The 26683-nt window shown below is 41.3% G+C and overlaps 1 protein-coding gene across 3 annotated transcripts in view; it reads left to right on the forward strand.

Moving 5' to 3' along the window:
- The window catches only part of evlb (Enah/Vasp-like b), a 65488-nt gene that overhangs the window by 19271 nt on the left and 19534 nt on the right, over window positions 1-26683 (forward strand). For all 3 annotated transcript variants that reach the window (XM_074685801.1, XM_074685800.1, XM_074685799.1), the window contains exons 2-3: window positions 23000-23168; window positions 25673-25850. In XM_074685801.1, the coding sequence (XP_074541902.1) occupies window positions 23000-23168; window positions 25673-25850 (347 nt within the window). The remainder of the gene's footprint in view (window positions 1-22999; window positions 23169-25672; window positions 25851-26683) is intronic.

Genomic DNA, 26683 nt, shown 5'->3' on the forward strand with positions numbered 1-26683 from the left:
AAAGTGCTCAGGGTGGCTTGTTGCATCCACAGCTGACGCCTGCCGTCATGGATGCAGACTGCTCGAGGACGCATGCTCAGATGTGCAACAGCTTCCCTGCTCTTTGTCTTCTTCAGATGTAATTGTGCCTGGTGAATATGTGGCATTCAGGCGTGCACTGAGACCTGATGCTGTGTGACATCCATACATGTTTATTTTTTCACTTCACTGGAGCACAAGTTCACATTTAGTTATCTTCTTCCAGCCATCTGCCCTTGTTTAAATCATCTTACATCCATCCCTCATCCTTGGATTGATGTTTCAAGATGTCCTTGTAATCTTGTGTGCGATACATTTGACCATTCCTCCTCTAACAGCTCTGATTAGTGCAGCTTTAAGAGACTCAGTCTGAGTTTTGCCCTGCTAAGCAGCTTTTAGTTTGGCCAGTGCTCCAGGCAGGAGCAGCTTTATGGAGCTACAGCGTGTCACTATCACCGCCTGGCCTGGCTCCCTGACGACTCCACGGGAGTCTGAGGGCGTTTACAGCTGGATGACATCATCAGGAGAAAGGGCGGGAAAGAAGGTGGAGGAATCTGAATCTGAAGAACTTACCTCATTAGCTTTAGTTATTGTGAGGCGTATCTTGAGTTACAGGATGTGTAGCTCTAATGTGGCATCCTCCACAGTTAGTCTGATTCCTACAGCAGTAACAGGAACACAAGCTGCAAACATGTAGTATTGGATATCGGCCCATGGCCTTATGAATACACCACACACACACATCAGTAGTCTCATTTTCAAAACCGTTCTTAAAAACCAGCAGTCTTCACATAAAAAAAAAAACATACAAACATCATGGCTGCCACTATCTTCAGAGCAGCATAGGCTGACATTATACTGCCAACAGTTTAAGGTAAAGGTAAATCATAGCTAAAATCACTAATCCTTGTTTTCAGGTAAACTTTAAAACTGCTGGGAAGTCTTGTTCATTTTAATTATTTCTAAAATTTAGTCAAACACACACACTATTGGATTATTGAAGCTAGTGCGCAGTTGCACCTTTTGCACAGTTTTATTTTCATAAATGTTCAGATGTTGGTGTAGTGAACAACATAACTCAAAAACTAACAAACGGATCTTGATGAAATTTTCAGGAAATGTTAAAAATGGGATAAGGAAGAAGTGATTACATTTTGGAGGTGATCTGGATCACCGCCTGGATCCAGGATTTTTTTTAAAGGATTCTTTATCATTGTGCGATAGGGCCGTTTTCACCTTATGTGTATATAACTCCACAATAAATGGTCAGATTGCTTTGCAAAACAATACAAGACAAGGTCCCCATAATTTCTGACAGATGTAAAAGTACAATCCAGATCCTGACAATATTCTTGATTCTAAGATATAGAATATGAAATATGTACTGGGTCATCATAATTTTCCACACTGTCAGGTAACAAATTATCGTACAAACCTGCAACTAACACCAAATTGTAGCAGACAGTTTACTGAAAGGGAGTATAACATTAAAGTAGGACTGAAGTGTTGGGGACAACCACAATGTGCTTGGCAGAGGTCTGTGCTCTCTGAGTGCTTTTCTAGTTTAAATTCTGTACTCTGCAGAACCACAGCAATTTTGTTCAAAAGTTTTAAACAGAAAGATTTCAGTATCTGAAATTATTGTCATTGTCCTTATTTCTTCATGTTACATTTTTCCCAAAGGTATGTTACTACTGACTGAGCTGGACTGTGGGGTCAGTTGTAACATTTCACTCCTTATATTTGAGATCAAGCCATGCATTTTCTGTTTCTGTTGCACAGGCACTTTCTAAACTATTTACTAGCAGACACTTGTACAACAGTTTAAACACATTGGATTAAGAAACATGTAAAACATGGTGAATTTAAACAGCTTCATCATTCTTTATTAGTTCATGGTGTCTCTAAAATAAAGAGAACAACACTGTGCACCTAGCAGTGTAATGCTAGCCAAAGCAAGTGTAGTGTTTATTTTCTATGTTGAGAAAATAGCGCTTTGAACATTTAAGGATGTTTATTTTTGCCTTTAATTAAGTCGACAGCTATCAAAGAGGAAATATGGGGAGGAAGGAGGGGGGTAGATAAGCACAGGGCTGCAGGTTGGGCCTGTGGACGATGTTTCAAGGATTTTACTTTTTGGTCAAACTGAGCAAAACTGGCGGCTCAAATGTATTATATGTGACTAAAGAAAGTACTTTTTGAAAATTATTTCTTCTTTTTATGCCTTTAAGCAGAGTGGATAAGACAGTAAATTTGCTCAAAATTTGATTAAAACTAGAATAGTTTCTTTATACAATAACTTTTCTCTTGACCCATTGGCACGTTTTTTGTTTTTTCTTACTTTTTACGAACAATTAAAACCTTATTTTGGTCTTTTAACAACTTGAAAAAAGGGCATTTTTCAGGATTGATTAGGTGAAAATGGCTCATATTAAGTTTAAAAAGGAATTTCCTACTAAAAAAAGACAAAAAATTATTGATTAATTTTCAGTTTTTTTCCAGTGAAACATCAGGACATTTCAGCAAACATCAGGTTTTGATGAATGTGTGTCCACTGCAGCCTCAATGAAAGACACGACAGTCTCACACATTTCTGGCTGTGCCTCACACCTCTCTTCTTCTCTTAACACACGAGAGACACACTCTCAACACACTCACTGACACATAAACCCTGTGTGTGCATTTGCACAGATTATAGAGGTTTGAAGTGTGACGTGTTTTCACTTAAACCAATCCAGGCCCTTAAGCAATATTAATGTTTCACAAATCAGATTTCATGCAATAAATACACACTTTGAAAAGCAGAAAGAGATTTTACGGTAAACAGACACAAATAAACAGACTGCTGTCACTATGTCTGTGCAGATTTATCACTCGTCAATTATTCTCTCTGTGAAAGACAGATCAACACATAGCGCTAACAGGAAATAAACTGAGTAACAAGAAAGAAGATATATTATTAGGAGGTTGAGCTTATTAGAGGTGAGTGAGAGGGACAAGGGAGGAGGAGGAGGAGAAAGTGGGTATGAAAAATAAGAAGTGAAGAGAGGAGGATAGATGTGGAGAGGGGGGAGAGAAAATATGAGCCCGGGAGAGAGGGGGGATGGTGAGAAAAGCTAAGCTAAGCAAAAGGAGGAGAGAGTGAGCGGATGTTGAAGTGAAACAGAAAGATGGAGGGGCAGAATTAGAGGAGAGGACTAATGAATAGAGAATAATTCAATATTTCTGAGGTTTGAAGGGTTTTGGTGAGGTACGCGCCTTGGAAAATACATCCGCTGGTTATGCAGGGATACTCGCTCCAGTTCTACAGCCACAGTGGCCACGGTATAGCCAGATTGCCATGACAACCAGAGCTGGTCGATGTATGGCAGCGCACAGACGTGTACAGTAAATGTATGCACAGAAACACACACACACATACAGAAAGAGAGAGAGCTTCTGCTTCACTGACTTTTCAGCTTCTCAAGCAGAAACAGCCTGCCTGGTAATGTGTGTTTGTTTTCCCAGCCTGATGTTTGTCAAAGTGAATTTTATTTTTTTCATATCTTGATCACCTTTTTGGTTAAAAAACTACATGTTTGGAAGGTGTTTCTGTGTTTCCTTGTGTTTCAAAATGAAACACAGTTTCCATTCCTACACATTTTCTTTCTGTGTCAAAAATGAGCTTTCATGAGGATCACCACAAAAACAGCTCCTATTTAAAGCTTAATCACCGTTATCATGACAAAAGATGCTGTAAAGCCAAGGCTAGCTCCATCTGATGAAGTTGGCCGGACAGGACCCGGTGTGAAGCCGAGGGCTGATGGTTCATTTTGCAGCATCTTTTCAAACAGAGCTTTTTGCTCTGTTAAGAGTTTACTTTATGCTCCATCTTTAAATTTTGTGGATCTTTCACTTGTTACTCACAGTTTTTATCTTTAACCTCTCCTCTCTTTTTATCTCTTCTCTGGAAAGAGACAAACATTGAATTAAGTGGGCTTGTGTCTGTATAGATGTGGTTGAAGTCTGTCTTTGTCTGAGTCTTGGATTAGAGCTGCATCCACACTGCAGAAAAATGAATTCTTACAAGTGTTTTTGTCTTATATTCAGGAGAAAATTTCTTTTTAGACTTGGTGTGAGCCGCAGTCACTACACCAGTCCAAAAAAATCTCTTATTTCAAGTGATTTAAAGACAAAAATGAGATCTGAATTGCTTGTAACAAGTTTAAAAAAATCTGCCATCAGAACAGACATTATTCTAGTTTCCAGCAAATTCTTCTTGATCCATTGGCAGATTTTTTTTTTTACTTGTTTAAAGCAATTCAGACCTCATTTTGTGTTTAAATAACTTGAAACGACCTTTTTCTGGACTGGTCAGGTGAATGTGGCTCATATTGAGCAAAATCAGACAATTTTTTCTTAAAACAAGACAAAAACACTTGATAAGATTTCAGTTTTTTTGCAGTGCACCAGAATTACTTTTGGTTAAATCAAATCAATGTTTTAGGAGAATTTTTATGCCTTTAGTCTGAGGGGACAGGACAGAGCCATTCAGGAAAAGTGCAACAGGTTGGATTCAAACCCAGGCAGCCCACTTTAGGCTTTACTCATCAAGTATGCAACCTAGACCACTTGGTTAAACCAGACCCCTCAGACTCTGTTTCTAGCTTTTTTTAATTAATAATTCTATATTTCAACAGTTTTCTAACTTTTTTCTCACCTTTATATTCATTAAATTTGACGTGTTCATCTTTATTTAATGTGACTATTAATTTCTTGTGCTTACTTAAACTTGCTCCTTTGGTCCCTGTGGTCTCAGTCTCAGTATGTTGATGGTTTCCTGTGCTGTCCTGAGCTCTTCTCCTGCTTCATCGTGTGGTTTACTTATGGATTAATTATCCTGGTTAAGCTCTCCTGTGTTTGGGTTCTTTTATTGGATTGGTTCATTGCTGATTGGATCATCTGACATTGAGCTTTATGTCTTCTTTTTCACAGGGTGTACTGTTACCAGACTTTTTCTGCGTTTGCGTTGTAAACTTTATTATTCTCATCACAGTCTTGTACCACAGATAAAGCTACAGGTCATATCCGTCTCCTCACCTTAACACAGTGTTTCTCAATTCCGGTCCTGGGGCCCCCCTGCCCTGCATGTTTTAGATGTTACCCTACTCCAACACACCTGATTCAAATGAATGGCTCGTTATCAGGCTGAGCAGAGCTTGATAACGAGCTGATCATTTGAATCAGGTGTGTTGGATTTGGGTAACATCTAAAACATGCAGGGCAGGGGGGCCCCAGGACCGGAATTGAGAAACACTGCCTTAACACTACCCATGTTATAGAACACTGATCTTTAGATAGTTTCTTATTTCTGAAGTTTAATATGTGAATCTGCAATCAAAAGGCTTTTCAGACCCACACTTCCATCAAAAACGGTTTCTATTGTAAGGCATTGTTCCTGTTTCAGCTCCTTCATGTCTTATTCACCTTGAAAGCCTCTGACATGAATCCCAGAGTTGCAGTAATGTACGTTACTGCTTGAGGATTATGTCTTGCATGATGGGAGAGCTTTTCTGCTGTACCCTCGGCCTACTGTTGCATGACAGATTAAAGACATGTCAAACTAAAGAGAGCTCTGCTCAAAATTTCCCAAATATTCAGGGTCATTGGATCCTCTGACCGATGGTTTGTGTCACGAATATCAACCAAATAAAACCTCCGTGTCTGCTATTAGGACGAGTCGATCAGTTTGGGGCGCCTGTGAGAGTGTTTTGCAGACAATCAACTCTGACTGTCTGCAGCGGCGAGCACTTAACCTAATGGCCTTCAGTGAACACTTAACTGTAAAAAGGATCTCATGTAAACACTGCACAGTGTGTTTGTGTGTGTGAGACTCCGCAGTAAGCAGCAGCAGTTAAATGGCATCATGGGGCAGAGAGAGCAGAGCCTCAGGGCATCTCCACAGCTTCGTTTTTCCTCCACTCCATCTTTCTTCTTTCTTTTACAAGACTTAGAGAAATGTTTCTGGTCGACCATCTGAGTGTTAAAGCTGGACCAAGGCTCTCACTGTACAGTCCTCCATCTCTGCTGGGAAATTTTTCCCCTTTGCCAAATGGAGGCGCATACATTTTTAAAGCCAGCCTCGCTTCCTGCTCCCTATCTCCTTGATCTCCCTGCCTCCTCCATTTATCCTCCTGTCTCTGTCTCAATTCGTCTCTCCCTTCCTGCTCGTCTTCCTTTAGGTTATTTCTCTATTTCTCATCTCTTCCTCGCTGCATGGGGTCTGAGCTCCTCTGTCAGCCCAAGTGTTTGATTTTTTGGCTCATGCCTGGATGAGCTAGAACATTTTACCCATGTGAAATACTCAACACACAAACAAAGCTCTGTAACATGCTTACAGTAGCAAACAGGTTCAGTTAGAGGTAGACGAGGACGGCCTGAGGCTTCAGACTGGGTATTAAACGTTCCAACAAATGCTCATTAAACTGAGATCAGCAGTCCCACAAACAACAAACTAGACAGGAATGTCTGGCTCCTCGCAGGCTTTAGTCTTAAATGCCACACATGAGGTAGAGATAGGATAGTTTTCAGTTCTGCAAAAACAAACATGTGCTACATGGCTGATGTAGACTTGAATGACTGATACCATTATCACTGTTACCACTAAAGACAAGAAACCTTAGTTACTACACCAAAGGAATAACTGCAGCCCCAAAAGTAAACAAACATAACATATGTGGGTAAGGCTCCTCAATCTTTATCTGCCAGCAAACATGTCTAACTTATCACTTTACTCTTTGGTAGCTTTTCGAGCTCAAGGCAACTGTGGGTAACATCATAAGAGACTGGGTTGAAGTAACAGGGATTTTTTGTAAGAGATGATAGATAGCAGGGTGGACTGCCCACTCTGAGTCTGGAGACAGTCTTTGCCCCAAGTGGAAGAGTCTAAGTGTCCCAGGGTCTTGTTCACAAGTGAGGGGAAAACTGTGCAAGAGATTGACAGGAGGATCAGGGTAGTGTCAGCAGTAATATGGATAGTATACTGGTCCGTTGTGGTGAAGAACAAGTCTATGGTCCAACCGTCATCTATGGTCACGAGCTGCGTGTAGTGGACAAGATTGTGTACACAAGGAGCAGAGATGAGGTTTCTCCACAGGGTGTCTGGACTTGCCCGTAGAGATAGGATTTGAAGCATCGAGAGGAGCCAGATAAGGTGGTTCAGGCATTGTGTGAGGATGCCTCCCAGATGGAAGTTTTTTCAGGCATTTCCATCTGAGACCCAGGAGTAGACCCAGGACACAATAGAGAGTTTACATCTCTCGGCCGGCCTGGGTACGCCTCAGTATACATCCAGAGTAGCTGGCAGAAGTGGCTTGGGACAGAGGCCACCCGGTCTTTGCTAATGACGCTGCTGCTACCGAGACCCGGACCCGGAGAAGCAGTGTGGACAGATAGATGGAGCCAAGATGGCTTACAATTATATAAAATATATTGACTATACATTACTGTTAAAGACACTGTTGTCGTTCAAGTCAAATGACACGTGTCCTGTCATTTGTTTAGACAGAATCTTTGGCTCTTTCATCATTCAGGGCGGCTGCTCAGACGACAGAACAGGGGATAAAGCCTTCGAATAATCTTTGAATAGTTTCAAGCAAATATCGAATAGCTCTTTAGCTTGAAATGCCCATCCCTTGTCTAGCTGCATCATCTTTAAATGCTTTTTTAAATGTCTAAAAATGAACCCTTATGCAAAAAATGTTTTAAAAAAACATTTTAAAAATGAGTGTGATAGTGACTGTGTGACACTAGTTTAATTAGCTAGTGTCTGAGCTAGCTACAGCACTATGTGATACTTAAAAGATGTATGGACGAAAACAGCTGGAATATAAACAGGAAAGTCTTCTGTGGTTCAGACCTTTTCATTTTAGTTCAGCTTGTGTGGGCTGTGCAGGCTTATGAAGCTGTATCCTTTGAAGGACCTGACCTTTGGACTCATGAACCCAACAGTAAAACTAGCTCCAGAGCCAACAGCCTACTTTTATATTCTGTCTACTTCTACTTGCAATCATTTTGAAATATGAAAATTTTTGCAATGTCAAGATAACTAAGTAAGATCTTAAAGTGGTTGAAAGAGTTAGCCTAACTTTGTCCCAAAGTATAAACAAAGGTCACTAGTTAGGGCAATGTTTGGTTCCCAGTCTTAGAGCTGAGCTAAGCTAACTGTGGGTCGTAGCCATAATTTAACAGTATGGGTTTTGTTATTTAACACTTGGCAGTAAAGAAAATATGCCTGAAAATAAGCTGTGTCAGTGCCTTCCTGCCCCTCATCAGATCATAGCAGAGTCCAGGTTGTCTGAGTTCACGCAGATTAACTTGCTTGTTTGCAGCACAGTCTACTCATCAGGGCTCTTTTGACCATGTGTTGTCTCTGCCGACGCTTCTGTTATGTCAGAGGATTTAAGCGTCTTTGTAGAGACATAAAGGACCATCTGAAGTCTAAATCCTCTACCACTGAGTCCCTCAGTTATTTTCCACTCTTCTGTCTCTGGTTTAAAGCAGAGCTGGGTCAAACACAGTGTCCTCGCTTTTTAATTTCGACAGCTCTGCCTGGCATCTTCTCCCTGACTGATGGGAGGATAAGTCAAACAGGACCAAAACAATGTCAGGACAACAGGAGTGTTTGTATGCCTGTCCACAGCAAGCCTGCCAACTCTCTGTTCAAGCTGGTGTAGCGGATATAATGCTGACGTGACAACAAGCTTTTTACGAGTTTTTACATTTAATACATGTGGCTACAAACCACAGCATCCTCCTTCTAACCACCAACACACCCATTAAAGTGTGTTTTAATGCTAAGGCTAGATTTTCTCATCCTTTACAGCTCGTAACACATGCACACATTGGCAAAACATCAAAGTTGAGAGTACCTGACCTCTTATTAAACCTCCCAAATCTACCCGGCCACACTCCCCCTGCTGTGCTGCTTTTTTCTGACTCTGCATTTGCGCCTGGGGAAACTCTTAAATGCTTTATGCGATCATGAGGAGCTGGGGTAAAAGAAACCTCATCCTTGCACTCTCGCTTTGCAGGCTCTCAGCTTGAATTAAACAATAAATTCAGAGCTGCTTTATGGCACTGTAGACGTGGCTCAGTTCTCTCTTGGCCTGTCCTGGCTGAGCTCTGTGGACTGTCAGAGACGTTTGAGGCTTCATTAGTGGTCTGAGGGGAGAACAACAAAACCCCCAAAGCAAAGCAACACGTGCAGTAGACAAAGCAAATAGTGCTAAACACGCTTTAACGGTCTGCAGAGTCTGCCTGGAGGCACACGGGACAGTGGTTTGAGTTCATGTGATATTTTACATTCAGCGACACATGCTGACACACAGCTGCAGCTTCCAGAAACCGTATTTGATGCTTAGAGGATGAGACAAGAGAATGTGTGTTGCTTTGTGCTCTGTAATTAAAGAGCAGACAGTCGTAAGGCTTATGTTTTTTATTCATCTCTCTCTGCTCATTCATGTTTTCTTCACGGACATATTTTCTAGGCCAAGCGAATATTCCACTCCAGTTGTCATGCCAACAGATTAGCGTGCTCTTGCGTGGTCGCAGCAGTCTACAAGCATAAGTGTATGTGTTTGTGTGTGTGCATACATGTGTGTGTGTGTTCATGTGGCCCCCTGTGTGTGTGTGTGTGTGTGTGTGTGCAGGGTCTCACGGCTCTGGCATGCACTCAGAAACACACACGAGAAAGCTCACACACTCAGACACAGAGAGTCACAAGAGGATTATCGACATCAGAAATGAGGAAAGTAGTTTCTTGAAAAAAAGTGGCTGAATGGATACGTACCACTCTTACCTTCCTTCTCCTTCAGTTTCCTGATAGGATGTGGTATCTTGATCGAATGAAGGACGTAGTTGTCAATTTTGTCGAGGTTTCGGTATTTTTTGCTCCACAGCTCTGATTCAACAGCTTTGCACAGAAAGACCCAAATAGCTCGGAGACATATAATTAAGAGGATTATATGAATTAGCAGTACAACTGCTGCTTAATGTCAGTCCTTTTAACAGGCATTAAATTAGAGGCATGATGCCAACTGGTTTCCATTTTTTTTGGCAGCACTCACCCAAACTGAACCCAAGGCTTCAGATCAACTCTACAGCCATGCTAGCAGCTTTTCACCTCAATGTTTTGTATTTGCTGTTCTGCTGGAAATATGATAGAATGGTAAAGTGTATTGTGTTAGATGATAAGTTTAGTCTGTGAGGCTTACACTACTTGAAGGGGCTGTGAGGGCTTTCTAGGTAATCTTAAAAAGTCTCACTTCTAGATAAATGTCTGATTGTAACATCATCATGATGCTGTCGTCCATTCAGTTGAGGATTTCATGTTTCAGTCTGACCAGAGTGGAGTATTCATTTCTATCTATGCCCTTACCAACACAGTGTTTAAGATCAATGCTTCATGTGTAGAGAACATGTCAGTGTATTTGTGTGTCTGGTTAGAAATCAGTGCAAACTTTTCTGCAGTGCCTTTCACAATAGCTTGCTGAAACTGGGCCAGAAAGAGGGATTATTTAAAACTCTGTGTCGACAGAGATAAAGTTTTAGACTGCTGTTCTATTCTGGTGCTAATGTGCCGAGTCATCCCACAATAACAAGGACCACTGAGTCACACCACAGCTTTCCCATGAACCATTGCTGCAGTGTGATTTAAAACCTGATACCCATGTTCTCTGTCAGGTCATCATCCTTTGCTCTGACATTTAAACGAGCGCACTGACTGAGTGTTTTTCCACACATATAAAACTAGTAACCTGATTCAGCCAGGGACGGTTATTTTTAGACTTTGCCTTTGTGAGTTGAGCATTTTGGTTTGTTTTATAACAGTTTGTGCTCCAGCCGGCAGCCTGTTTGAAAGTCTGCTGTCAGCGCAGACCAATTTTTCTCTCCTCTGTCTCTTTTTACTATTCCTGCTTCCCTTTTTTTTTGCACCTCCTCCCTCCACCACCAAAAACCTCAAATACGCAAGCAAGCTGCTTATGTAACCGGCCTGCAAACCAGCCTGACAGTTTACTCTCCCTGAGACCATTTTTCACAGATATGTGCATAAACATGCTGCTACGTATAAACACAGCGTGATGAATACCATGGGACAGCAGCATGGACACACAAACACACACTCACTGTAGCCTCATGCTTCCTGTTAATATGCTGCCCATGTAGAGGATTATATTTAGGTTTTCTTTGGGGGATTTATTCTCTGTTTTTAGAATAATGAGTCACTAACACACTTTGTTTGAATAGATTTTCGTAGCATCAGTTCAGCTTTGACACCAGTTTTCTTTCACTTGTCTCAACAGCTAATATCAATTTAAAAATGACTGTTGAAGAGCAGATATAACTAACAGTAATACCTTTAATAACAGTTATTATAACTAACATGATACTGAACATTTATCCACTGTCTTATTGGGTTATGTAGTTTGGGGTCATGTAGGGGTATGATAGCCTAGCATCTGCACAGTTTGTCAAACTTTTCCTCGAAGAACACACACAGTTTAACTTTTTCTGAGAGCAAACATGGCCGACTTCCAACACTGCAAGCTTTATTTTCATAAACTGCAGCAGCAACAACTGGGACAGACTCACTCTGTCACAGCTCATGCCTCTTCTTCTTCTTCTTCTTCTTCTTCTTCTTCTTCTTCTTCGTAGAAGCTGTCGACAGGGAATCAATGTTTGTCTAGATGGAAGCAGAAAATTAACATCATTTAACCAAAGTAGCTTCTCAATGTGCCAACTGGTCCCTCTGGTTGGATGTTAGTGCCAGTTTAGCACATTTTATCCATCCTTAAATGAAAGCTGAGGTTTTATCTCAGGCTCAGGCTCGTTGCTAATGTAGCTCTGCCCTGGTACTCTCATTAATGTTTTAGCTGTCAGCTGTTCTTCTTCCTGCTTTATGCAGCTTTGATGTTTCATGCAGATGATGCTCACACGCGCAGAAATACACTTGTATGCATATACAAGAGGTCTTATTGTGCGAGCGCTTTCAGGCGGAGGATTTTCATCATTTTTCTCTCCGTCTCTGGAAAACAGGGAACATTTTGTAAAGAGTGCGACAAAAAGACAAACAATTGTTGTGCCAGCTAACTCTCTGGATTTGGCTGTTCTCTGTAAACAGCTGCCTGTGAAACACAAAGAGACTTTTTATGATCCAATCACCTCTTCTTTTGTTTTACTGCAAGTTCAAAAACAAAAACATGTTTCTTATAGGGGACATATGCTGATCCCTGATTTAATACTTACATGTTATATAATAAATTTGAAAACAAGACCTTTCCCCCCCTGAATTTTCAAAAATGAGATATTGTATTTTTTCTGATATCCTAGAATGAGATTTGATGCCTCTGAAAATAGGTCATTGCCATTTGGCCGTGAGATTTCGACCTTGGTGACGACACGAGGATCCTTTCTTTTAATTGGAGTAATCTGATAAAGCAGCTCCTCCTCTGTGATGTCAGTTAGTCACACAACCGCCACCGAGGGATACACCCACCAAGAGCCGAGTATACCCCCTCAGATGCTGGATGCAGGGACTCTGCTCTGCTGAGCAGCTCGGCTTTACATGGTGAATTAGCAGTTAAATCACTGTAGTTTTAGCAGACGTCGTAATACTTGTGAGACTGTGATATTTGCATGCTTGTTCTGACTTGCACTGTGAACCTGGACCACTATAATGCTGCAGTAATAACATAGTGACGAACTGACGGTAAAGACGATCTTTAGACTACACTTTCAGCATGATGGATAAACAGACAGAGAAAAGTGAAGGAGCAGGATGGAGCCCTGTTATAGAAATAGTTTATTGGTGAAGTCTGCCTATATTTACACATATAAACTATACATGTTACAGTACCGCTTTGACTCACCACACTGAAGCGTCCTGAGATGATCTGTGTCGAGGTGGATTTTCTTCCTCCTGAGCGACAGAACCGTCCGGGTCTGACTCGGGGTCCAATACAAAAGGACGTATCCTACACTCTGCCATTTTATTGGTGCTATCAATGCCTTACGGTGAAATTTTGGCAAACAGCAAACTCGCTCGGTCTGCTCCATTTAATGTGGCGATTTTGTAAATACTGCCATGCTGCAAAAACCGCCACCTGGCTCTACCCCCTCCGCCCCTCTGATAGAACTGACCAATCAGAGCACAACAAGATCTTCAGAATGGCCTAAAATGAGGATATTGAGAACGCTATTGTGGGGAAATGAAGGAACTAAATGACTTATACTGAGGGCAGAAATACTTTACAGGCATCCTAGTCACTGCTCAGTAAGTGTTGAATTCATTTTTTTTTTTTACCGTTGGATGAATGCTGTTTCACCCTCACTTGGGTTTCTGTGGTCTGCTGGTACTGGATGTACCGGCATATCCCTAAAACAGATGAATGTGACAGGAGAGGAGTCTCCAAACTCACAGTCTGCTGAGTCAGCATACACTGATGTCAGCCAGGAGAGCCGGAGGTAAATCTTAAAGTCTGGAAATAATGGAGCTGCTTGTCTAGTTTCAAGGACACTGTGGCAGTATGTGTGATAAATATGCTGAGAGCAAGAGGCCAGGATGGTTGTTTTATTTCATGACAAGCAAATAATTTCAGTGTTAACTCTACTTTTTGTTTGGAAATGACAAACTGTTTGTTTCAGTGTCACACTGAAACTCATGCTTGATTTCAGGGTCAGGGATGTGACTCACTGGATATATCCAAGATTTTAAAACTAAAAGAGGTGACCGAGATATTAATGGATAACCGCAAAAACATATTTTAAAATGTAGTTTTATTATGCTGAAATTTGGAGAATTTCAGTGCATCTACAAAGTAGAAGTGTGAACCTTTGTATTCACGCTGATATTGGTGTCAAGCAGACCAGAACATGACGGCTAAGATTGGTGTTTGTTATGAAAAGATGTTTTTTCTGAATGATATAATTGTCTGTCCAAACAAATAAAAAAAAGATTTTTATTGTTAAAAATTAGGGATTTTCAATACCACTTTTTTCAGACTGATACCTGTATGAGTACTACCTCTTGAGTACTCACTGATACTGAGTACTGGTACCACTAGTACTTTTAATACATACCATTTTAATGAACAGTAACAGATCATTTTTTTAAAAGACAGCACAGTCACTCTGCCAAAATAAAACACAAAAAACTCTGAGTTTACAATTTTTTTGATACATTAACAAAAGTGCAAAATAAAACAAACAGCTATCAGAGTTTGAGTAATTTTTGAAAACAAACTTAAGTACAAAATAAAACAGTTTAACTGTCAACTCTGCCTGGTTCATTCATGTTGTTCGACTGCTGGTATCCTTCATGAGTATCAATATCTCTCAATGCCTGACACCAATACCAATACTCATCCATTCCCTGTTAAAAATGACCCCTTTTGTCTACAAAGGGTGCCAAAACCCACACAAACCAAACGTCCTCACAGGAGCTTTAAAATCCACAGAGGGAGCTTAGAGAACAGATCATCTGGCACATATATTAAAGATAAATCTTTGTGCATAAAACCAGGATGTTCCTGCTTTTTTAGTCTGATGCCGATCATCTTCCTGCAGAAGAGAAGCTGTGATTTCTCTCCGTCATCATCTGGTTCAATGCCTCATGTGTTAGTCTTGGCAGCGTCTCTAGATAAGCTGATCCATCAGATCAGTTCAGAACATCCTGACAGCCTCGGCTGTCTGCTGGCTAGCCTCCATTCAGAGAAGATAACAGCAGGTTTATTGTATAAATCTCTCTGACTCTGTCCTGTTAGTGATGAGCAGACATAAAGATAACAGGTTTGTGTAAAGCAGAGGATGCATGATCGGTTCTTTATCAGTCATTGATTAAAGCAAAGTGGTTTCGTTGGACTGTTTTCCTCTTTTGACACCATAACTCCAGATCTACACCTGATTAAGCTTTGTTTCCTCGTTGGTGCAGTCAAAACACTTACCACTTTTCTTTAATTGATACATAGTCTGGACAACTGATAATGTGTTTAAATAACCTCTTGAGATAGTTGTGTGAAAATGTTTGATTTTGTTTGGTCTTAATAAACTGGTCACAGCAGTCCTGTGAGGCCACAGAGTCAAGTTCAGCCCTTAGCTGCTCTGGACGCCAACTCTCATCAGCCAACAGCTTAGCTAATCACATCGTTTAACCCAAATGGCAATGAAGAAAATACTCATACTCTTGCTGCTAAATCCTGGTGGTCTTTGCTGCTGCTCTCCCTGCCTTGGCTTTTTCTTGTAAGCACATGAAAGGGAGAGCAGGAGTTTTCTCCTCATCTCAGGCTTTTCCCTGCCTTGCGCCAACATGAAAGAGCAACGTAACTTATTGCATTATAACACATAACACATAACAGCATTGGTGCTAATGCTATCTAGAGATGACCAGAACACACATTTTTATCAAATCAATCAACACAAAGTCCAGCATATTTCAACTCTGACTGTTGGCATTGTAGGACAAAATGTTCTGTCAGAATTAAAAATTGATAAGGTATTTTGAATGTTGTCAATTCACTGATCAGGTCTCAAGTCATAATCACTGTGGGTGGGATATATTAGGCAACAAGTGAATATTTCATCCTTAAAGTTAAAGTGTTCTAAGGACGAAAAAAAATTGGCAAGCGTAAGAATTTGAGCAAGCTTAACAAGGACCAAACTGGGATGGCTAGATGACTGGGTCAGAGCATCTGCAAAAACTGCAGCTCTTGTGGGATATTCTTGGTCTGCAGGAAGGAACAGTGTTGAACCAGTAACAGGGTCATGGGTGGCCAAGGCTCACTGGTGCATGTGGGGAATAAAGGCTCCAACAGATGAGCTACTGTAGCTTAAATTTCTGAAGAAGTTAATGCTGGTTGTGATAGAAAGGTGTCAGGATACACAGTGTATCACAGTTTGTTAACCAGTCAGGGTGCCCATGCTGACCCCTGTCCACCGGCAGAAGCGCCAACAATCGACACGTGAGCATCAAAACTGGACCATGGAGCAATGTAAGAAGCTGGCCTGGTCTGATGAATCACATTTTCTTTATGGCCAGGGTTGTGTGTGTGGTTTCCCTGGGGAACACATGGCACTAAGATGCACTATTAGAAGGAGGCGAGCTGGCGAAGGCTGTGTGATTCTGAGGGCAATGTTCTTCTGGGAAACCTTAGGTCCTGTCTTCCATATGGACATTACTTTGACATTTACCACCTAAACATCGTTGCAGACTAAACCCTTTCATGGAGACAGTATTCCCTGATGGCTGTAGCCTCTTTTGATAGGTCAATGCACCCTGCCACAAAGCAAAATTGGTTCAGGAAAGGTTTGAGCAGCTTGACATCAAGTTTGGGGTTCTGATTCGGCCTCAAAATTCACCAGATCCGAATCCAATCGAGCATCTGTGGGATGTGCTGGACAAACAAGTTCAATCAATGGAAGCCTCACCTTGCAACTTAAAGGATCTACTGCTAGTATCTTGGTGCCAGATACAGCACGTCTTCAGTGATAGTGGAGGCCAAGCCTCGACGGGTCAGGGCTGTTTGAACCTTTAACGATCATAATCAAAATCTGCTGCCGTAAGAGCGTTATAGATTTAGCTGATAACCTGGTGTTCAGTGGGATAATGTCCGGTGAACAGGTGTTCATGATTCTAATTTGTGAAACCACCTGCTCACTATACATGACTACGTGTCTATTTGTTTTTAATTTGAGCTTCAAATTGAGCGGGTTTGGTTTTCTTTTCCAGTTTTCATCAGTAAAAAGAATATGAACGACATGAATCTGTACTATGAGTGTACGCTCATATTAGCACAGAGTACAGACGTGCGTCTGTGTTTCTATTTGGAGCAGATCCCTCTTTGTTGTTAGCACAGCGCTGTCTTGAGCTGGGAGGCCGCAGAAAGTGGAGCAGTACAATAGCTTTGATGTAGCGATGTCTGCAGGGTTGGTGTAAGAGCTGCGGCACGGACACACAGCCCTCTGACAGCACAGATTAGTGTAAGAGACGGGGTCGGACTGACACGTGTTAGCGCTCACAGCTGCACACACAAACACTGTGACAGCAGCGTGTTCACAGAGACACGCACAAACGCTCATGAGGGGACGGAGTGACAGCAAAAGACTTTTCTACATAATGTTACAGTTACACAAGGCTCAAGAGTGACTCAGAGATATTTACCGGCTCTCGCCTTCTGGCTGAGGCTCATTCATAAAAACATGAAGAGAAATGAATGAAAGCTGCGCAGAAAGGCACACATTTAATGAGTTTTTACACCGAGAAGCTACTCATTTGTCCTAGATGGAAAATCAATCACATGACAGCATTAAAGTAATCTAAAGTGTGAGATTTTTACCTATCTCCTGCTGCAAAATACCATTACCATGCATTTATCGTGCATATTAACATTCCCCCTTCCTCATTGGCAGCTCATCAGCTGGAGAGAGGATCAAAGCGCTAACTATGCTTCATGCTGCAGGCTTTTTGATTTCATGTGCGTGTGTATTTCTAGCCATAACTCCCTCTCTTCTGCACTTTTCCTACCTGGGTTTCCTCTGTGATTTGAGAGCGTATCCCTCTCCTGTGACAGCTCACGGATGTGCTGTTCAAACTGGATCAGAAGTGATGCTTGCAGAGTAAATTTAGAGCAGGCACTCAGGATGTTTGTCACCTGAGAGGAGAGAGGAACGAAACACTCTGACGATTTGACGCTGCTGGCTGGAGATAAAAAACAGCATGACTGGTCCAGGTGTGAGCACAAAATTTCTCTTCCAACAACTGAACAGTCGACTATGGGGAAATCTGAAAAGGGGTGTTTTAGAATAAGAACAATCGCCATCAGAGGAAGGATTTCACTAAACCCAGCATCCCGTTGACCTTGCAATAACCTGAGATGCAAAGAACAACTTCACGGAGCTGAACAGCTTCAGAGCGTGTGCATGTGTGCAACATTTTTGAGACGAAAAAGAAGGGATGCATTTGTGCTTCAATTATTCTTCTCAACCAGCCGACATCAGCAGTGTGGATGAATAATTAATGTGTTATCATCACAGGCCCTCATTAATCTGACCTCAGACAGACACACAGACCCATTAACTGAACAGGTTTGATGTTTAGGAGCCAAAGCAAAGACACAGGAGTAATAAGAGTGCAGTAAAAATGTGTGTTAAGTAATTTAGGATGCAAATGAGAGAGAGAGAAAGAAACTCTGGGATTTTTGTTTAAAGTTAAAGTGAGGAGTTTTTAAGTGATCCTGAAACAGTCTCCTTTCCAGATATATGCCTGATTGTAATCCACACTTCAGAGAGAGATCTGTATTTTTCTCTGCTGAAAACGATTTCTAGGATTAATTTTGTAGTATGTCCATTCCAACCCACAGTCAGCAGTTATTCTGCAGTGGTCTGTTCAAACTTGAGAGTCTATCGGTAAAATGAAGAGTGAGGTTACATTAGCTCTGCTCGGTAGATGACTGGCAGGACATAACCAGGATTCTCTAACATTACACATTACAGACACGTCTCACAGAACTGGGCTACCAGTAGCGCTACATGTAGCCGGCTACTAAACTACGGTACAAACTGACAAAGTTTGCTTTTTGTCACGTTTTAAATATAGCACTACGTAACTGTTGATAAATACCTTACCTCGTCGCATTGTACCCAGTAGTAAAAAGTTGTCTTGAATAAAGAAAATTTGTCTCAATCCGATCTCCATTTAATTACAAAACAAGCACACGCCTCACTAAAGCCGTGTTTCCACCAAGCAGTTCGGGTCGGTTCAGTACGGTTTGGTACAGTTAAGCCTGATCCCGTTTGCGTTTCCACAGCAAACTGTGCCCTCGTGTGGTGGGCGGCCTGTAAGCTGGATACCAAAAGCCGCAGCTGTTAAACAATAGCGCGACGCCGTAGCAGCTTACTATTAAATCCAACAAAGAAGAAAAACGCGACACAGTAAACAAAGAGCATAGATGGAAGACATGCAGCACTTCCTCCTCTCTGTGATTGGCATGTAGCTCTTTGTTACAAAGAGCAATCAAGCTTTGTTTCTGATAAGTCTGTGTGCCGCCAGGAGAAATGCAGCCGCTGTCGGGGTAAGCGACGATTCTTTTGACCAATCACAACCTGCAGTGTTGTTGCTCCACCTTGCGAGAGCGGATTGGTTCAGTCTGGAACCAATACGGAAGGGTCCCAAAAAAGTAGGCCGACTCCTCCCAGTTTTTGGGGATCTGTCCCAGGATAAGTCAGTGGAAACGCCACAAAATGCACGCCATACCGAGACGAACCGAACCGGTCTGCTTGGTGGAAACACAGCTTAAAAGTCACATCTTCACAACAGTGTGAGTGAGACTCCAGGCCAGAAGGTGGTGAGGCAGTCAAATTAAAACAGATCCTCCTCACAGCATCTGTAACAGACTAAAACTTTTAAAGTTTAAATGGATTGGGAATGTTAGCAGTGATTTGCAGAGTACTCAATATAAATTTCTAGGGATGCTTGATAGCACTTTTTTTCAGACCGGTACCAGTATGAGGAGTACTCCCTCTTGAGTTCTCACCAATACTGAGTACCAACACCACTAGTACTTTTGATCAAGGAAATTTTAATTAACAGTGACAGATCATTTCGAAAAAAGACAGCACGGCCATTTGAAAAAAAAAAAAGCAAAATAAAACAGATTAACTGTTAACTCTACCTGGTTCATTCATATAATCTAAACAGGACCTGATGCACATTTGCTGTAGTGTAAAGTCATGACAGTGTAGAGCCAATTACTGGTGAGGGGGACTGACTCGACTTAAGATTTCTTTGCCTTGGTATCTGCAGCAACATCGGGTCAGTAAAAATGAAGCCTATTCTAAAAGTTGCTGTTCCTTGAGAATCCGCTTGAGGCTGGCTGTAGAAAGAGGGGAAGCTACATTTGTACACACCCAGCCATGAAAACAGACTTTTACTGCATTAAAAAACATATTTACAGCCTGGTTCAAAAAACAGCTGAGGTCTAAAACGCTAATTTCCCAATCAACACACACTGTACGGTGAGTGAATCTTTTTCTAACTCCGCAGTTTAGAAGTTATTAGGATTGTCTGATTGTCCAATCAGAGACACAGCTCAGGTCATGTGACTGCCAGGCACCCTGTAGCTGTTTGGAGAAAAACTCACAGCCGGCATCATAGCATAGCAAATGCGGCTGTGTCTGTGGATTGGCTTCATTTCACTTTTTCAGGAACAGATGGGTGACGTTGCAGAGATTAAGTCCATGTTTTATACAGCCTATGGCCCGATACCTGATACCCATACCTGTACTCGCCAATCCCTATAAATTACCCCTGCAGACAGTTGTTCTTAATGTTTCACTTTTCTATAAACCTGTCTGGAAAAGTTTTGATTCAATTTCATTAAAAAAGTGCATTTGATTTAGACACTGAATTTTCTTAATCTGCTTTTTCGAGGCTGTGTTGTGATGTTTAAGGTCAATCAATAATAATAAAAAATCTTTATCACAGCTGATCAAAGTGTAACGGTTCATTACTATTAGTCTTGGTGCCAGAATGTGCATCATCATTAAAAACTGGCTCTTGAGTGAGGTAAGTTCAAAGCTAGAACGTTGAGTGAGTGCATTTCTGCCCCCATCCAGCTCTATGATTGGATGTTTCACTCAAAGTGTCTGGAAGAGACGATTCCTGAGCAGCTCTGAGATTTTTCTGTCTGTTCCTGTCAGCTTGAATTTCCAGAAGCTCTGACTCGACATGAATCGAGCAAAGAGGACAGCATTTAGAGTGTGCCCCTGTGTGTGCCCTTGTGTCTCTGCATGAGTTCAAGCCTGTGTGCTGTCAAGGTAACTTTAAGGAGCTGATTTATTCATATCCTGCAGAGGGATTGTTGATTTTTCAGCTGTCACGTTGATCAATCTTCACTGCCCTTCTGTGTTTGAGTGCTTGTGTATGTTAGAGAGTGTGTGTGTGCGAGTGTGTGTGTGTGTGTGTCCCATAAATGTCAGTCAGGAAAAAAATGCCTCAGCCCCTTCACAGCTTCTCTCCTTCCACTCCTCCTCCTCTTTCACTCCATCTCCTGTTTTTTCCTGCTCGAGTCTCTTTTAGCTCGAGAACCTCATTTATTCATGCTTCTGGGCCCTGGATGCCATTTTCAGCTAGTCGCCAAGAACTTCTTTTGAAAAATTAACGGAGTCGACAAGTTAAAGACAATGAATTAAACACATCATTGCTTTGCTGCTGCTCGAGTGGGTTTGGAGTGTGTGCACATTTAAATAGCTACCGTGTGCAGTGAGTAACTTTCAACCTAGGAGGAAGTTATTTTTAACTCCAGCTTATTCTTTTGGGTGTTACCCAGAGTTTACTCCCTTACTCTGTGCTGTTTGAACAGTTTCTGTCCCTGCAAGCTTTAGCTTCTTCCTGCTGCTCTCAGCTCAAAAAGCTGTAGTGAAAGACATGGAGGCTGGTGTCGTTTGATTCTCTCTAGTGCTAGCTTGGTGCTGTGTTTTTATGAATATGTTTGCTGCAAAATGATGATTCTGTGATTAACTAAGTTTTTGCTCTTTAACTCTTACTCATAGCTTTGTTTGTCTGCTTAACGTCCAAGCAGACTGCATAGACTTACCATACGGATATGTGAGAGGGTGTACTACTTGACTGTATTTTTGCTGTATAAACACTAAACTCTCTGAGCCAAGACTTTCCCTCTTTTTTCCTTTCTCCTCTGTTCTCTGACGCAGCTCTTTCACTCTGCCTCAGGGGTCGATACACTAATTTTAGCCTGGCAAAGACGCAAAGACACAGATGGGACTCTTCTCGTTAATCTCATTTGCAATTCAAATTGTTTCTCTGTTACCCCGCTGTGTTTTCTTTTCTGCTCAATTCCCCCCAAATACATCCACCCTGATCTGATCTTTTCCCTTTTTTTTACTCTACGGCAAATTGGCACGTGCCTCTTGTCTGTAAAACACATGGTCAAGGTCACAAAACACGGCTGTTATCATGAGCAGCACTGTAATCATAACACTGCAGAGTTGGTTTGTTAATTAGAGTGTGTTTCAGTGAAAGGAAGGGGAGAAAGAGCTGGGGCTTCAGTGTGCTGATAAACACAGGCAGATGTGAGAGCTGGCAGACACAACACTGAAGAACAGACACACACAAACACACACAAACACACACACTACAATTGCTTCTCATTAGGAACATCAACAGATGCTGGTCAAGTGCTTGATTACATTTGGATTAGACGATTAATGTAACAGGATGAGAGGACTGAGTTGTTGCCTTGTTTGGTGTCATTATCTCACCTACGTCCTCTAAAACCACACATCTCACTGCTCTGTTGGAAAACTGTCATTTAATCTCTTCTGTACTTTCTGTCAGTGCAACAAGGACAGATTGAGACAGTGTTTTTAAACTGTGTCCAGATAGGCTGCATGTGTGAACACACAACAGTATCTGGTCAGTCTGACTGAACACTGCTTCACCTGCTACTGAGCTTTTCTGTTACGTTCTTTACTGTACTATTTGCAGTGCAGCAGATTACCTCTCGTTCTTCTGCATTTAACCTCACCACCATCACAGTATCTGAAGTTGTGAGAGTGGGTCTGACAATGAAAATCTCTCACTGCGGGGAGCATGTGTGAACGGCAGCACCTGTAAATATCAGGGCCTGAATGTCCTGGAGTTATCTGGAAGATGTCAGGAGTGTGGAAAGGACTATTGTGACATTTTTCAGTGCATCCCTATTTGTTGTCAGTTTCAGCTGTCTGAAAAATGTATCACACTGATTTGAGCTTTAACACCATCAGTGAAGCCAAACAAAGTTGTAGTTTTCTTCAAAAACAACAACAGACAAACACACCCCTGTAATAAAAGGGTTTCTTGGAAATTTAAAGCAAAACAAGAATCATTCAAATGGTTTAACTTGTATCATGATTGTTTACATAACTAACCCTTGTCTCTATTCTTGTCTCACAGCGAGCAGAGCATCTGCCAGGCTCGGGCCTCTGTCATGGTCTACGATGACACCAGTAAGAAGTGGGTGCCCATCAAGCCTGGTCAGCAGGGATTCAGTCGTATCAACATTTACCACAACACCGTCAACAACACCTTCAGAGTGGTTGGCGTCAAACTGCAGGACCAGCAGGTAACAGGGAGAATTTTAATGTGCTGCTGTGAGATGTGAAGCAGATTTCTGAAGTTTGGTCACAAGAGAGAGATTTCACAGAGCTGCTGGTGGATTGCAACATCTGAAACATCAAGCTTTTAAGTATCTGTACTTGTGAGTTTTGTTTTTAAGTAACTTGAAAGACAGAATCAATGAACCAGAGTTTAAAAGGAGGAAAACGTGTTGGTTTGAAAGAAAAACAGGTGCTTATGAAAACCAAAGGAGTTTGCTCAGTCTGCAGCACTAAGAGCAGGATCCATACACTTTGTTTCCTCCCCTGATACCAAGTAATTTCCAGTCATTTCCTGGAGAGCTGGACTAATTTATCTCGTCATCTGGGAATCCCATTATCACAAGAAAACCAGCTTTGTTATCCCAGTACAATGAGATTAAATCAGTTGAGATCTCAAGTAAACAACGGGAAACTACTGCGTTTATCACAGGAAAATGATGCATGATGTCAACAGAAAACAGATGTATATAAGCATGTCTGCTTGGTGCTACCGTACTGATTCTGCTCAGTCATGACGTCAGATGAGGCCTAAAGGCAACTTCAAAGTAGCACTTAGCTCATAAACATGTCTGATTATTTCATTGGAGAATAATATCAGGTTTATCACATTAAATAGTTTGCACAACTTGAATTTGACTTGCCTAAAGAAAGAAAACACACAAAGATATTCAATAGATGACTCCCGTAAAATCAATTAATCTTCAAATTTCCCATGTTACATAACCCACTAAGCCATTTCAGGTCTTCCCCCTTCTGCCCTAGTTATGCTTGCGATGTTGTGAACCATTGATGCTTTTTATTTGCACTGACTGGGCCTGTTCTCTCTATAGAAACAAAGCAGCTAAGTCCTGAACACAAATACACCCGCACATGTTTGGGGGCAGTCGACCCCACTCGAGGCCCAATTGAGTTGAGGCCTAAGTGTTCCTTGGGAGCCAAGATGTGTGCTAAAGCGCTCTCCTGTTTGGCTAACACACTCAACTGCCCTCTTGGCTCGTTAACCCTTTAACTTTCAACTTTCTGACTTTTACTTTTTAAAATGCAAGGGATATGTCTATTTGATTTTTAAGCTTTAACATTCAATCCAAGAAAAAAAAAAGTTAAAAAGAAAAATGTTTTTATGTTGTTGGAGCACTGAGATCAGAAACCATAAAATTAAAAAAGAATATTTAAAACAGCAGAAAAAAGCTCATCAAGTTTTACTCTGTTCATCATATTTTTCATGACATCTAGTGAAAAAAATGCTCTAACAAATGGCTGGGCAGCAAGAAAAGGGGTTAAAACATGACAAACGGCCCTCTTGGGTGGCAAAAACACAGGCTAAAATGTCCTCAGAAACACAACATGGTGGCCTCTTCAGTGGTGGGAACGTATTTTATGTGTTCACACATTGCCATCAAAATCATGAAGAGGCAGGACTTAAGAAATCAACTTTGTTGACATTAGGGATGCACTGATACCTGGGCTGTGGTATCGACCGATACCGATATTGGTCCAATACCAGTGTTAAATAATAACCTGCCATGCCCTACTGTGGGATAAGACTAATGTTTTGGATAAAAGGCAAAAAATGAGTATATAAGATTATTGAAGTTGATATTCATTTAAACTATGAGTTGTATGAATGTTTACCATCAAAACAATTCTTCAGAATGTACACAAGTTATTTTCAATTGTAAACCTTCATATCCTGTTGACTGGTAATGCAGCAAAAAGCAAAGCAAGCAAAAAAGCAAAAGCAAGTGCATCAGAAGCAACATTTCAAATCAAGTAGCAAAGACAAAAAAGGCACAGAGCTGTTTGCTTGGATCGGCAACACGAATGTTGTTAATGGACACAGGCCCTTCATGTTCACATTTCTTAACCTAAATTAAACAAATGCAAATGCTTTGCAGTTTGCAACGTGTTGTATCTTGAATTAAATCTCCACATTTGGGCATTCAAGAACATTAAGGTTTTATAATGTAGTAGAATGTTTTAGTACATCAGAGAGGCTGACTGGCTTGAATAGTTTATTTTAAGTTGATATGTACTGATGAACAGAACATTTTTTCATAACTGTGTTGGTTCAAAAACTATAGCTCATGGTGTAATCACATAAAACTCAGAACAGGCGACAAATCCAAAGCTTCCACAAGCTGTGCTGCTCCCTCAAACAGACTTTAAATGTGTCTGTTCAGTCTGCACAGGGGTTTGTAGTTTCACAAACATACCGTTTAATCCTTTAAAACGCAGAAACAAACTCTCTGGTATTTTAATGTGTTTTCCTCCCACTGACACAACAGAGTTAAACTAACAGAGATTATGTTATATTTATTTCCCCAGCCTGCCATCTGTGGATGTTCATCATCCCTCAGATAAAGACGGAGAACGGCTGTTAGAGATAAGAGCTCCACATAGGCAAGAAATCTGTGCGCAGTTTGTCATGAGTAAACTAAAGCTCTGTCTCTTTCCTCTCCTTCTCTGACAGGTGGTTATAAACTACTCCATAGTGAAGGGCCTCAAGTACAACCAAGCTACGCCCACTTTCCACCAGTGGAGGGATGCCCGGCAGGTCTATGGCCTCAACTTTGCCAGCAAGGAGGAGGCTACCACCTTCTCCAACGCCATGCTGTTTGCCCTCAATGTGCTCAGCGCTCAGGATGGAGGTGAGACCATCTATAGTGCATCATAACACTTTTAACAAATTCCCAAATAGACATAATGGGAAAGAAGCTCAAATTGATAGTTTTAGAGACCTTTTTCTCATTATATGATCAAATTTGGCATGGATGACTTAAGAAAAGCCAGCTGATGAAATGCTTCTCATTTTTAAAGTGGTAGTAGTGGTCTGTCTTGTTACAGCAAAAAGAGGGTCAAAGTGTTTATTAAGATCATCTAGAGATGCATTAACTAACAAAGATAGCCCGGGCCTTCACTGAGTCACAGCAGGCTGCAGGGATCACATTTGTTTACATTTGTTTACATGTTTAACTAAAACAATAATGGGATGAAATCTCTTCATTAGTAAAAAACTCAATGCCTTGAACAAGATCAGCAAGAGCTTAGAGCTACCGGTTTGTCCACAGGGTGTGCCAAAATAAACAAGTAAACAAAGTTCCTCATAAGAGTTTTGGGGTGAAAATCTTAATCCTCGCCTGTCCCCCTTTGGATGTCATGCCTCACTCTCTATGCCCAGTATCCTGCTCCATCCACTGTCCCCGCCTCTCGGTAAAATGTAAACTTTAAAGCACACAAGCTTCCATGAGTAGAAGAGACAGGTGTAAAAAGAAGCAATAAGAAAATTTAGTAAAATCCAATAAATGAATGTAAAAAGTTGCCTGTTACCACATAGTCAACAGTCAGTGTGTTTACATGCAGCTACAGAAATCAGACTATGAGCTTAGTCAGCGTGAGATCAGACTATTGAAATTCATGTAAACAGCTTAGTCGAACCGAAATAGGACAAAGCATAGCTCGATTGATACACCTAGACAATACG

The sequence above is a fragment of the Halichoeres trimaculatus genome, unplaced genomic scaffold, assembly GCF_033239565.1.
Source record: "Halichoeres trimaculatus isolate MK-OKI-2021-1 unplaced genomic scaffold, fHalTri1.1 fHalTri1_scaffold_13, whole genome shotgun sequence".
Lineage (NCBI taxonomy): Eukaryota > Metazoa > Chordata > Actinopteri > Labriformes > Labridae > Halichoeres > Halichoeres trimaculatus.